This window comes from Rissa tridactyla, chromosome 12, assembly GCF_028500815.1.
Source record: "Rissa tridactyla isolate bRisTri1 chromosome 12, bRisTri1.patW.cur.20221130, whole genome shotgun sequence".
Taxonomy (NCBI): Eukaryota; Metazoa; Chordata; class Aves; order Charadriiformes; family Laridae; genus Rissa; species Rissa tridactyla.
In genome coordinates, this window is record NC_071477.1 from 10,039,437 (window position 1) to 10,052,807 (window position 13,371).

General features: G+C 40.1%; 1 protein-coding gene and 1 long non-coding RNA gene across 4 annotated transcripts in view; one reads left to right on the forward strand and one right to left on the reverse strand.

The window, feature by feature from the left end:
* Positions 1-13,328, forward strand: part of PREX1 (phosphatidylinositol-3,4,5-trisphosphate dependent Rac exchange factor 1) — a 163,392-nt gene extending 150,064 nt beyond the window's left edge. For all 3 annotated transcript variants that reach the window (XM_054217938.1, XM_054217939.1, XM_054217940.1), the window contains exons 30-40: positions 1,070-1,198; positions 1,904-1,945; positions 3,838-4,055; positions 5,119-5,218; positions 5,892-6,035; positions 6,689-6,803; positions 7,243-7,309; positions 7,907-8,094; positions 8,789-8,891; positions 9,448-9,515; positions 11,766-13,328. In XM_054217938.1, the coding sequence (XP_054073913.1) occupies positions 1,070-1,198; positions 1,904-1,945; positions 3,838-4,055; positions 5,119-5,218; positions 5,892-6,035; positions 6,689-6,803; positions 7,243-7,309; positions 7,907-8,094; positions 8,789-8,891; positions 9,448-9,515; positions 11,766-11,808 (1,217 nt within the window). In that variant the 3' untranslated portion in view covers positions 11,809-13,328. The remainder of the gene's footprint in view (positions 1-1,069; positions 1,199-1,903; positions 1,946-3,837; positions 4,056-5,118; positions 5,219-5,891; positions 6,036-6,688; positions 6,804-7,242; positions 7,310-7,906; positions 8,095-8,788; positions 8,892-9,447; positions 9,516-11,765) is intronic.
* LOC128916391 (uncharacterized) overlaps positions 1,192-13,371 on the reverse strand; it is a 108,454-nt gene continuing 96,274 nt past the window's right edge. The window contains exon 8 of the long non-coding RNA XR_008468950.1: positions 1,192-3,498. This is a non-coding gene — a long non-coding RNA (uncharacterized LOC128916391). The remainder of the gene's footprint in view (positions 3,499-13,371) is intronic.

The window sequence follows — 13,371 nt, forward strand, 5'->3', positions numbered from 1 at the left end:
TTTCCTACTATTCCTAGTATACTTCAGGTGCTGTAGTCACGCCCCCCCTGCTCCAACCTTTGACAAGCTCTATTTTTAAGTTACAGTGGCAAACTCTCGAAGAGACTTTTTTTCTGCTTTTTTTTTTTCTGAGTCCAGAAATAACTCCTATGAAGTTCTGTTACATGAACTCATCTTTGCAAACACATTCTCATTTATGTAGAATATCTATTAGTCTTTCCATGCACTGTTTGAATGAAGCGAAGAAATAACAGCCACCCTGTGTCCACTGCCTTTATTTTATTTTGCTTAGTCTCATTTGTTACAACTATATTAATTACGCTGACAGAGTCTTTTAGTTAACTGAAGTTAACTGATGATCCCACATTCATCACACTAAGGAACGGACAAGCCCTGCTTACATTCAGCTGGAATCCGGACCAAAGACACCATAGACACCTTTCAGTGATGGATGTAAATTTGAATGCTCTCCCGTTTCTGTTCATGAGCAGTGATTTGGCACGGTTTTTCTGTGTTTCTCTGTCTGCTTATGCATTTTATCACCACCGATGGGGTATTTGGCTTAGCTACCTAGCTAAGTCATGGAGAATAAATCTTCTACTCTGTAATTAAATAATTAGTTTCCATCAGGTGAAAGAAAGCAGAGTATTTCATAACTTATCAGTATTATGGGATGTGACAGCTGCAGCCAAAACGTTGATCTGATTCTGCACAGCCAGAGACTCCAGATCTACCTGATCCAGCTGCTTGCGCACTATTAAAGGCAGAGAAAACAGAAGGGAATTCCGTGCTTTGTGAGTCGTGCAGAGCTCCCGTCACTGTGCACGTCACCATGTACATAACTTTTAGTCCATAATCCTGAAAACAATGCTAGGAGACTGCTGGTCATGAGATTATAGGAAAAGCCTTTTCTTCCTTCTGTATTAGATCTATTTAAGAACACTTTTCATTCACAGTTGTTGCTATTGATACTGTATCTCTGCTTTTGTCTGTATACACATTATAACTTATAAGCCACTCTCAGGTATGGAGCATTTCCTTAATGGCTAACAAACTCAATTTTTTCTAGAATTTAAACAGAAGGAAGAAACCACGGTTAGGTGCCGGAATAATATTCAAGCCAGCATTCAAGAAGATCCATGGAACCTTCCATTGCGCATCAAGAACCTTGTTGAAATTATACAAAAACATGTGGAAGGTTTGTAAATAATGAAAAGTTTGTCATCGGCTTCAGGGAGAAAAGATTTTGCTCTAATCAAGCCTAGCAGTTGAGCATTTTATCTCAATGTGTAATAAGGCTGCACTGGGCTCTAGAGAAGAACAGGTAAAACAGGTTGTCGTTTGCAGAGTCTCGGTGCCGTATGGTAAAATCTCACCTGTGCAGCAGTTCCAAAGAACTTTCTCTCCCTTATTTTATTTCATCAGCCCATTCAGACAGAATGATATCAGACCTGATCTATTTCCCTGTGATTTTTGTAACGTTTTTACAAAAGGAAGAGGGAGATGTTTGGTATATTCCAGAACGAAATGAATGCTAATCAGCCATTACAACATCCTAGCCCATTGCAGTCTGGTTGAACTGGAACAGGAGCTGAATCTGATGTTTTCAGCCCAGTGCAAAGCACCGGACAGAAATCACCTCCTTAGAGATTCATCTACACGTGCAGTTTGGTTGCAGTAATTCATGACTGTTAACAGAGCATTCAGCCTGTAAAATTCTTTGATTTACACTTTGTTTCTTTTTCGGTCATTAAAATACCTGTACGAGTAAGGACTACTAGAGTAAATAGAAATGGCCACGCAGAGGCCAGGCATTGTGAGGAATGAGGAGTCTGTTATCAAATGCAATCAAATCTACCTGGTGTCATGTTGACTAGAACATTCCTTTTCTTCACTGTTTCAGATGGGAAGAACCAGCTGCTTTTGGCCTTGTTAAAATGCACAGGTAAGGGGTTTTGAATTGTTGCAAAACAATGTCATATATACAGAAGTCCCTAACCCTTACAGTTTTATGTGCAAGCATGTGCATACATCAGGATGTTATGATTTGCCTTAGCATTTCGGGTTTTCTGTGGCATTTTATGCTAACATTTCTTATACTCTGCATCTAGGGCAACTTTCCACGCATCTGACATCTGTTCTTCAGTTTACATTATTTCAATTCACTGTAGGCTGCTTGTGTTACCTGGCTGGTCGCTGATGTTTCCCAAGTACTGTTTTTCTTTTTACTGCCTTCATATTTCCCTTTGTACAGTCCTCCTTCCCAGATGGCTTTTGCTGTTTCCTGCTGTGGTGAGAACACGCAGCAAAAATGAGCCCTATTGCACAACTTTCTGTGAGACCAGAGAAAGAGACTCTGTCGTCTTTCCAGCCAGAGCCGGTGTGTTAGGAGCTAGGATTGTGTGTACCGAAATTATAGCCAGGTGCAGAGTAAGACCCTAAGTGTGCAGGCAGCACCTAATTACACATCATTAATCTGTGTGGTGTGTGCATGGTAATACACAAAACATTGTGCTCGCAGATGGAGGGACAGGCCTTTCCCGGGAGTGAATGCGCAGTCTTTTTGTAATTGAAACACCTACTTGGTGTACTTTTGTTTGAAAATGAGATAATAAATAACTGGAATAGGCTGTTGTTATTTCACTGTGCCAGACTCGATTCTCAAGTCTTCATAAAACGAAGATGAGAGATTTGCATGGGTTGAAGTCACCTCTCTGCTCCTGCCAGGGCTGGTCCGTGAGTCTGTCTGACGCCACCAGCGTGTGGTGTCACTCTGGTGTCCATAAAGGCTGTTTTTAATGCCAGCAGATACAATGACTCCCTAAGTCACTACCCGTGCCCCATCTCCTGCAGCATCTCCATGAACATCCTCTGGAAAGAATGGAGGAACAGATGGCACTGAACTGGCTACGGCAGCTCATGGCACAAGGGATTCCCTTGCCTTGAGGGCAGTCCTAGGCTCTCTTTGCCTCACTTCCAGCAGTGCAGAGGTGTGCTGCTGGAAGGATTGGTTGCCCTTAAGCTGAGAATATGGCCCAGGGCCTGGAGCGTATTAGTCAGTCTGTTGTGTTCGCTGCTTTATAAAAATAATCCAGATCTTCAAAGCCTCTGGGTGATGTCTTCAGCTTCTTTCTCTGGGGAGAACACTGCCTGGACAATAAGAGACTGCTGTACTCTGGTGCCTGCTGGCGGAGCCCAGGGTGCCTGGGAAGTAGCTCTTCACTTATTCATGTGCCTCTTTGGCCTGCAATCCCCTTAAGTGTGACGAGGTTGATTTGACCAGCATGTGGCTGCCTGGCAGGCGGACTGGAAGCAAAGTTAACATGGGGAGAAATTCTCCCAGGAAACATAAACCAATTGGTACCGTATGGGCAGGCCCAGTTAATGCATTAAGCATATGGGAAGCCCACAAAATACAGATGGATGGGGGAAGATGAATCGCTAATAGCCCAGGAGAGAAGTAATGGCAGAGACCTTCTTTCAAGAATTCTCTTGCTTCTGTAAACAAAAAAAGAAGGGAATCAGTCCAGATACAGCACTAAGGAGTTACAGCTCTTCCCAGCCAGAAGAATGTGCATGCAGATGGCAGAGGTAGTAATAAACAGTCAAGTGGACTAGAAAATTTTCAAACATGCATGTACTCCAGCTATGCTGTCTTTATCTATACACCCAGGTCACCCAGCAAGAAGAGGTTATCTGTTAAGTCTTTGCAAGGCTACAGCAGAAGCCAAACGTCATGCGCACACACAAACACACGCGCAAACTGCCTCTTTGGCAGTGAGATTAAAGACAAGTATACTCATGACTTCTTTGTGCTTCTCTCCCCTTCTCTGGCAGATACTGAGCTACAGCTGAGACGTGATTCCATCTTCTGCCAGTCTCTTGTGGCTGCTATTTGCACCTTTTCAGAGCAGTTACTGGCTGCTCTCAACTATCGATACAACAACAATGGGGAATACGAAGAAAGCAGCAGAGATGCAAGCAGAAAATGGCTGGAACAGATAGCAGCCACTGGTGTTTTACTAAACTACCAGGCTCTCCTCTCTCCCACTGTGGTAAGATGAAGAGTCGTGGCACCCTTGGGTCTGCTCGCACTTGCCTCTGTACTTCTCTGCCATTCACAGCACAGCCAGAGCCCTTCCTTCTAGCAGCATGTTTAGACTCATTACAGCAGCCTGTGGCAATTCCCACTGCTCACAACGATGTGCCAATATTCCATATCATCTTAATCTTCTCACAAATACTGGACCCACTGGAACACTGTAGGAATCTGTCTGCCTTCGTATTTGTTGTAACCCTGCTGCATTTAGGGAGGTTTTAGTGCTCCGTTGTTGGTGACACATGTGTGGCCTGCCATCTTCTGGTGAAAGCGTACATTTCAACAAATAGGTGAAAATGTTCTGAGAATTTCAAGAGCTTGGACAACATGAAAATGTAGGCTTTTGTTCATACACTGGGCAATTTACAGAATAGATAGACTGCAGTCTCTCTCTGCTTCCGTTGTTCTGGTATTTCCATGTCTAAGGAGGAGAGGAGCTGGTCTTGCATAGTTCCTCTGCACCTAATGGAACAGATAAACCATAGCTACAGTAGATAAGCTACCATAACTGTAAAAATGTTAAGAAAAAGGAGCATAAAAAAGACAAGTAGCTCTGGCACTATAGAGAAGTGACAATTGTTGGACTTTGTAAACATCATAGGTTGAGTGTCGTTTGTTTTTTTTAAATACAATCCAAACTATATGCATATGTAACTGCTATTTCTTCACGTTGCATGGAACGTAGGGACATCTATGTTACAGTAACTGATAGGCCGTCCTTCCCATTTGTAGGTATAGAATAAAGTTTGGAGAAAGAGATTCCTTCAGACTTACTCAGTCAAATCTCTCTACTCCCTGTGAATCACATCCAGTGACATCTAAGCAAAGGGTAGCTAAGCTTGTATCACAAAGCCAAAGAGCCATTAGTAATTACCTGGCTGGGATGGAGTTAATGGAAAGCTCCACATTCTGCTCTAAGTTTCCTGAACCAAAGCATGCCCATAACAACTATACCTTTCTGCCACTGATCTCTTTCTGGCAGATTATAACCTATTTATATCTGTTTCTTTGCCCTGCAGAAGGAGGAGCGTACCATGCTGGAAGACTTCCAGGTCACTCTGACTGAGCTGGACAAAGTTGCCTTCTATTTCAAGCAGCTGGATGAAAGTCTTGTAGCAAGTGAGTATTCTCTGTTTCTTTGAAGCTCTTTTTCTCTTGTTTGTTTCATGGGTTAATGTCCTCCATGACTGTAAATCTAACAGACCGTGTCAGACCCAGAGAGTACTGAGCAGCTTCTCTGGAGCGCTGTTGCATTCTCTCAGCTTCCACTGCAGACAGACAGGATACAAGGCAGGACTGACATTGTGGGATTGTGGGATGCTGGTTCTGTGATTTGTAACTACGGTCTGTGCCAGCGTACCTTACCCGTGTGATTTGACACATGGGGAGCTATGACAGATGATGAGCAGTTCCCGACAGATGTTTGTAATTCACCATCTTACCTAAGGTAGAAGGACTGTCCCTCTCCAGCTCTTCTGTGTCCTGTGTCCCACCCTGCCAGATCTCTCTCCATGTTTACTGACTATGAGATGCCATGAAACAAGATAGGATTTTAATTATTAACCATGTTTATGGTATTAGCATCAAACATCATGGTAGGTCATGCTAACTGCGTATCTTTTTAAGTATAATATTTCAGAGCCTGCATTCTCTCAATAAGGGCTCTCTCCCTTATTCCTCTAATGCTGGAGATGTGAAATGTCATTAGATAACCTAACAAACTCAGATAGCGATGGTTTTGCATTTCTCCTGCTGCAGTAAAACAGCAAGTGTTTTATCTTTATTTCTCCAGATACTCATGTCTTCTACCACATCGAAGGAAGTCGCCAGGCTTTGAAGGTTATCTTTTATCTTGACAGCTACTACTTCTCCAAACTGCCTTCTCGGTTTCAGAGTGGGGGAAGCTTGAAACTGCACACGGTGCTCTTTACAAAAGGTGTCTATAAAAAGCTTTCTTGAGAAAAATAAGATAACTTGTGATGTTGAAAGATTCAAAATAAAGAATGACCATGAAGCTCTTAACATAATGCAGCTGAGAACTACAGATGTATTTAAGAAGCAGATGTTTCTGTTCTAGGAAGACCTGGGGGAGTGCTAGATTTTAGAATAAGACACAATCATGAGAACAAGATATGCCTGTTTGGGTCTTTTTTTATGCCTTCCTATAAAGGCCATACAGACATTGTATTGGACTATGTGGACAATCTGATCTAGTATGGTATCAGGAGACGTTCCCAGGCTACAGAGAAGCGTTTTTAAAAGCCTACACCGTGACAGAATCATCGGGGTTGGAAATTGACTTGATAAGCAAATATTCACACCAAAATACAATACAGGAAATTTCCTTCAAGGGGCTATTAATGGCGAGTAACTGCTGTTAGATAGAACTGCTTTTTGTGACGCTCACCGTTATGATACTACCTCTATATTCCCATACAGGGACATGCATTAAATTTATGCAGTAACGGGATCAACCTTGACATGATCCAACAGTCATTTGCTGAGCAATGACATGATATAATGATAAACAAATAAATGAATAAAAAGAAAATTCATAACATGGGTTTACTAAAATGTTTTCTTCTTCAGCTCTGGAGAGTACGGAGGGGCAATCACAACCAGCTGGCTCATCTCTAGAGGAACTTCCCCAGCAAATTAATGGCATTTCACTTGAAAAAGTGCAGCAATACTACCGTAAACTCAGGTATTTCATGCTTCTCCTTTGCCTTAAAAGACAGTGAAAAGAGTGCTCCTTCCTAAGGTACTCAAAATGTAAGAGATTCCATTCCTGATGGTTTCATGTACAAATACAATTTTTGGAGATTCTCATTGTGTGGGAAACTTGTTAATTTTCTTCCCATAGTTAAGCTCATTCTGAAGTAGTGCACTGTACAGGATGAAATGCCCATCTAATTTGACTTCATAATTTTGTGCAGAGCTGAAATTACATAAAAAGGGGATTTGGCGTATCTTAGTACAGACTTCATAAATTACTGCAATCAAAATGGTTGAATAAGAAAGCAGATCTTCAAGTACAAGATTTTTAGCATAGCCCTCTCAGATGTTTTGTATGAGATAGTATACATATTTGCGCTTCAAATGAGACACACCAACTAATGTAGTCCTTGCTGGCCTTTTTGCAGGACATTTTACCTGGAGAGATCAAACTTGCCCACTGATTCCAATACTACTGCAGTGAAGATTGACCAGGTATTGTTATTGTGTTTATTTCTACAATAAATTATCTCATAGAAACATTATTTCTAAATCTCTAAAATCCCAGTAGTGGGATACCCATATTGCAGGCCTGTACAAATCCAAACATCATTTAAAAAACATTCCCTACCCTAAAGAAGTGATCTGAACTTCTCTGAGGCTTGGCGACAGTTCTTTTGTTTGGAAGAAAATGTGCTGAACTGGGGCAGGCACAAACAGGAAAATAGTACCTCCCAGTATGGCAGGTAAAGGCAGTCTGTCTAACTGGGGCAGGTGGCACATGGGAATATACGCATGTAAGGCATTAAATACTCCTGCAGGGAAGACAAAATCACAGACTATCTTTGCAATTGCAATATACATTGTAAACAATCTGTGTGACCTGTGATAATTGCAAAAAATCGCCCCAAGCCCAAGTAGCATTTTTCCACTTCCAAAGTTCATGTATATTCTAAATAGTTGTTACTCTGTGGCAGTTACTTTTGTGTAGAATATTGTGCTTAGACATAGGATAAAGAATTGTAAATGTCTTTATAACTGAAGGTGTACATATGCCACTGATGCTTTTTTTTTTTTTATTGCTTTGTTTAGCTTATTCGCCCCATTAATGCAATGGATGAGCTTTGCAGGCTGATGAAGTCTTTCATTAATACAAAACCAACCCAGTCAGGATATTCTAGCAGTAACACATCAGGGGCTGGCCTGCTGCCCATATCCTCTGAGCTCTGTTATCGACTTGGAGCCTGTCAGATTACTATGTGCGGCACTGGGATGCAGAGGTGAGATTTAAGAAACCTACGTGTCACTGGGGTGATGAGACCTTTTGTCCTTTCTAGACATGTGAGCAATATATTTGATTCTGTTCAAAGCAATAGAGAGGTAGATTGTAAGGGAATACAATAAGGACCTAAATCTACTGCCATCTTTATTTTAGGGTAGGTTGTGACTTTTAATACTTTTGTTAATAATTAGTCTTGACACACAAACTTCTTTATGTTTCAGTGCATCAACAAATGCAACTGACTGAGCGATCTCTTTTCGTATAACTTTCAGACAATGTTGTTTTCAGTCACACACTGAAAATGTAGGAAGTTGCTCAAAAATAGCTTTAGAATCTTGGTGTGTGCAAGCATTGATTCTAAACAGAGCGCTGTTCTTCCAGTATCTCAAAACCATCGAGTAAAGATTAGATTAATTTGTGAATAACTTCACATGAGTCAGTGCAGAAGCAGTGAAGCACAGCCTTGTGGTGATGATGCTGGGGACTCAAACGATTGCAGTATCTAGGTGTAACGAGACTGGAAATGCAGGACTGAGGGAATTTTGTAGCTTTGTAAATAAAAAGCCTAAAAAAGTAAATATAAGAACATTAGCTAACAGAACTCATACTTACCAGATAAGTGTCCTGAACATACCTGTTCATACATTTTTAAATACAGTTTGTGATTGAACATCTCTTGTTCCCATGCTCAGAAGTACATTGAGTGTGTCCCTGGAGCAAGCAGCCATACTGGCTCGAAGTCATGGACTTTTGCCCAAGTGTATCATGCAAGCTACAGACATCATGCGAAAGCAAGTAAGTATCTGCACGTGTCTCTGCTCCATGCCACTGTTTTCATTCCAGTAACATCATTGTACAAACACCAGTTGACTTCAGTGTGGCACTGTATTTTGTGCACCACAAACCCATATGGCCAAACTTCTACTAATGTCTGAATAGCTACACATATATTTTACAGGAACAAATTAACTTTTGTATGTACAGCCATTACAGCAATTAAAATATCTGCCTCGGCGTACATTATTTAAAGCGTGTGCCTTGGCGGTTAGCAAGTAGAGACTATCCAGTATATTTAAGACAATTCCTGTATATAAAAAACCCAAGTCTCAATCGCAGTGTTAAATAGTAGAAATTCCCTAGTGCTACACAGCAGTGCTTGTAAAGTGCTTTGGGACTAGTTCCATCTTTTAAGTAAACACAGATGACTAATGTATCCACCCAATGCATTCCAAATCTTCTCAAAGTAGTTAATGGATTCTCAAATAGAAACCAGACTCCCATTATAATATTTCCCCCTAAGGATCAGATGCTTTATCAATACTGTCAGTACCATAATTCTCTGTTTCCTTAGGGACCAAGGGTTGAAATCTCTGCCAAGAATCTGAAAGTGATGGACCAAATGCCACAGTGTGCACCTCGGTAGGTTATTATGTATTATGCATTTGATCTGAGTGCTGGTTTTATGTTTCTGTAACAATTGTGGAGTTCCTGTTATAACCAAAGATCTCCTTAGTAGCAATAGTAGAAAAAAGAAAAAATTCCTATTCTTCTTTTTCAGTGTACTAAACTAAGCGCACTGTAGATTAATCAGCTTTGCTGCTTACAATTTGCAGATCATTAACTTCAAAAGTTTCTGCATAAAACATAGCTGATCAGAGGGGAGGCTCTTTTTTGGACTGTTGCTGTGAGTTGGCAAAGCTAGTGATTGACAGCCATCTGTGGAACGCTTAGAAAGAAAAATGCCTGAATGGCAAATATGACTGCAGATATGCAAAGATAATTCATAGCCTAATACTGTTTGTGCTTAGAAGAGCTTGACTGCTTAGTTATGGCAGAGCAGATTAAAGAGCAAGCACTTGAAGTCAGAGCAACCATACCGTACTGCAGCTGTAAGGGAGATCAGTTGCCCAGGGTTATGTATGTTTTTGTCTAGAAGACAACTTTGAAAAGCGCTCTACATTTGTCAATCCTACTATACCTAATGGGAGCTAGAGATGTTCGTCATCTCTCTCTACAGGGTAAGAATGCCTTTATTTTTAAGAAAAGTATCTCCTTTTGGTCAATTTCCTCCAATTTCATGTATCAGAGAGAAGAGAATATCCTTTAATAAACTGTAATGCAGCATTTTCCCACAATGGTAGTAACAAATCATCATCATCATATTGTCGTCAGTATATACAGAATCAGTCTGTACAGATATCAGAGAAACCTCTGATTCTGCTCTTGTTAATGGCATTGTTTCCATGACGGTGCAACAGTTCTGGCCTGCAGGAATCAGCCCCAGGAAAGATTCAGTAAAGTCTGTGCCGTCCCTTCAGACAGAGCGAGTGTACTTGCTCGTGCTGGAGTCCTCCAAAGAACACGTTAGTTCAGCGTCAAGAAGACTTCCTTAAAACACTGCTATCTTATTCACCCGGTACTAGACTTCTGAGTTAGTCTAAACAAGGCCCATGGTTTGTTGGTTGTTTTTTTTTTCCTATCTGCTCCTCAAAATGTTTATAAGAAATTATTTTAAACTTGACAATTAAACTTGAGACAGTGATGATGCTTACTGTAACAGCCCGGCCTTGGTTTATTTTCTCAAAGACCTTAAAAAGAACAATATTTCACATATAGAACCTTACCCTTCTGTTGGATTGTAATTGCTGTTTCAAAAAGGAATAAAATAATAGTCTATGTTGGCTCCTGTCCATGTCCCCAGTGTCATATGTCAGCATTTTAGCAGCATGGTTATTTTTTGCCTTATTACTGGTCGGATGTTACTTTGGTTCCATTTTTACGACCAGAACAGCATGTTATGTTCAAAAAGAAACAGCTTTACAAACAAATCATAAGCTGATGCATTTCTCTTCTTTTGTATGCACTGTAAATCACAATGACAAATTCCAGGACTGTTTACTTGGATTATTTCAGGGCAATACAGCTCAGATACACATGTTCCTACTGGGCTCCGTCATCATAATGTGAAATAAAACTGAGCGAAGTTAAAAGGAGATCTGGTGAATTAATGTTAATTCTCAGGATTATATTTCCTAGCATTAAGGTTTGTCAAACTCTGTAGTAGCAGTCTTGAAAGAGAAGTTATAAAAGACTTCAGTTTATTCAAATATAAAGTAGAAAAAGCCAAGACAAAGCTACCACTAACAGTCGCATATGAACGATAGTCAAGTCAAGATGTGCTTTAGCTTTAACTACTGGTCTCGATTTGCTCATCTTGTAATTCAAAAAATTTCTCTGAAAACATGCTTACTAATTTTGAAGTTTGTTCAACCATGTCACCAAGCAAGCGTGTTCTTTTATCTCTTTGGTATCCCAGTCTCTATGAGAGGTGAACTCTCTCACTCAGGAAAAATGTGGGTTTAAAACAAAAGAAATATAGAGAAAGAAGGAAGGGACTGTTGAAGACCTGAATTGGACCAAAGTTAAAAGGGAAGTGATGCAAAGTGTCAAATAGTATTTGAACAATGATTGTAAATACTTCGGTTAATAAATTACTAGTGGCACTTCTAAATTTGCAATTATTAAAATTAAAAATAGTGGTATTCTTGATACCGGATTATGTCTAAAGCCTGCAGAATGATAAAGGAGATGTTGACTCTCATATACTATGCCAGTAACGTTGTTATCATCCTGATGATATTTAATACCGTACTCTTCATCTGTTTAAAGACTCTATAGGTTGTGCCAGCCACCTACAGATGGAGATTTATAAAAGCGAGAGAGGCGCCGTCACTGCAGCATGGATAAAGCATCCACCTACGAGCAGCCCTCTCTGAGGACCACGCGAACTGCCACTGATGGCGCCCGCTCAAGAGAGGAAGAGACATTGCTCTGGTTTAGTAGGAGATGAACCTGCTGGACGCGGGCACCAAGAATCTCCCAGCACGTGCAGGGATTCTTGCATCACTTTGACTTCTCAAAGAAATTCTTGAAACAACCACCCTGGAGCTAAGATGGATGTTACTGCCATTTGCTAGATGCCTGGAAAAATGACAATTAGATTTCCAGAAAGTGCAGTTTTACTGATGACTTGTTTGTGCTGCCACCTAAAAGTTGTGGACTTCAAGATACAGATTGGCTAAGAAAATGCAGAATGACACGCACCGCTCTCCCTGTACTACATCTGGCATCCACTTAATTGCCAGCATAATTTTGGTCAGCGTCCTTGAGCAGTAGCTTCATAAACCCCACTTTTTCATGAAGTGACCTGCACTTTTGAACAACGAATAGCACAATCTATGGTTTATTCCAATATGAACATAAAGAATTTCTTCTGGAGTAATTTTCCACTTCAGCCCAGTGAGAACCAATCTCTCTATGCTGCAGACTATACATTCCATAATACTTCTTAACATTACTTCATTTTACTTGCTGTAGCTTTCAGGTTTTTGATTAACTCTTTTTACTAATGCCCTATTCTGTACTCTGGAAATACCGTACTATTTAAGAGGAGAGACTGGAGCGAAGGATTTTAAAGGAAACTTTACAAAGGAAAAATACAGTCTTAGAATCCAATTATTTGAACAGATGTAGTTTTTAAAACAGGTCAGAAGAACTATACTTATTTATGTGGAGTGGAATATGTGTTTTCGATCATGTTATTATATATACAAGATTTAAATAAAAATTATATTGTTTAAAATGGGACCAATATGCTGGCAATTACACAGCTACTCCCAGTTTACTGAAAAAAAAATCTACGTTATTTAAAATCTTTCAATATTTAAGTAGTCTTTAATACAGTTATTAAGATGTATTAGGGATGCTTTTAAGTTAAAAAAAAAAAGGAATCATGTATATAATGTACTTTATTTTTTCTTGTTTGAAAATTTGTTCTCCATTCTGTCAGTATTATCCTAAGCGTAGTAATTTTTTCCAGATTACTGGCTGAAACTAATTGACACATATCAGCAGTCTCAGGACAGGAATAATGTTGTTTCGGAGTGAGTGCCTTAATATGACCACCCATCCCTAACGAATTTCAATTGTAGCAGGTGTCGGTAGGAGGGTGTACAGGAAACTTCCCGTTCCTCTGCTTCTCCGCAGCCTCCTTTCAAACAGTTCCGAGTCAGGAGATCCAGAAGAGCTTTGCAGTGATGTATATTGTAGAAAATAAAGGTTTGGGGTTTTTATTTGTGAGGTTGTTTCATTTTTAGCTGGCTTAATTTTATTTTATTAACATCCAAACCACCTCAAAAATTAAAATTAGACCTTTTCCATTTGGATATGAAAGTTTCTTAAATTTTTTAATCTATACATCAACACAAAATGGCTT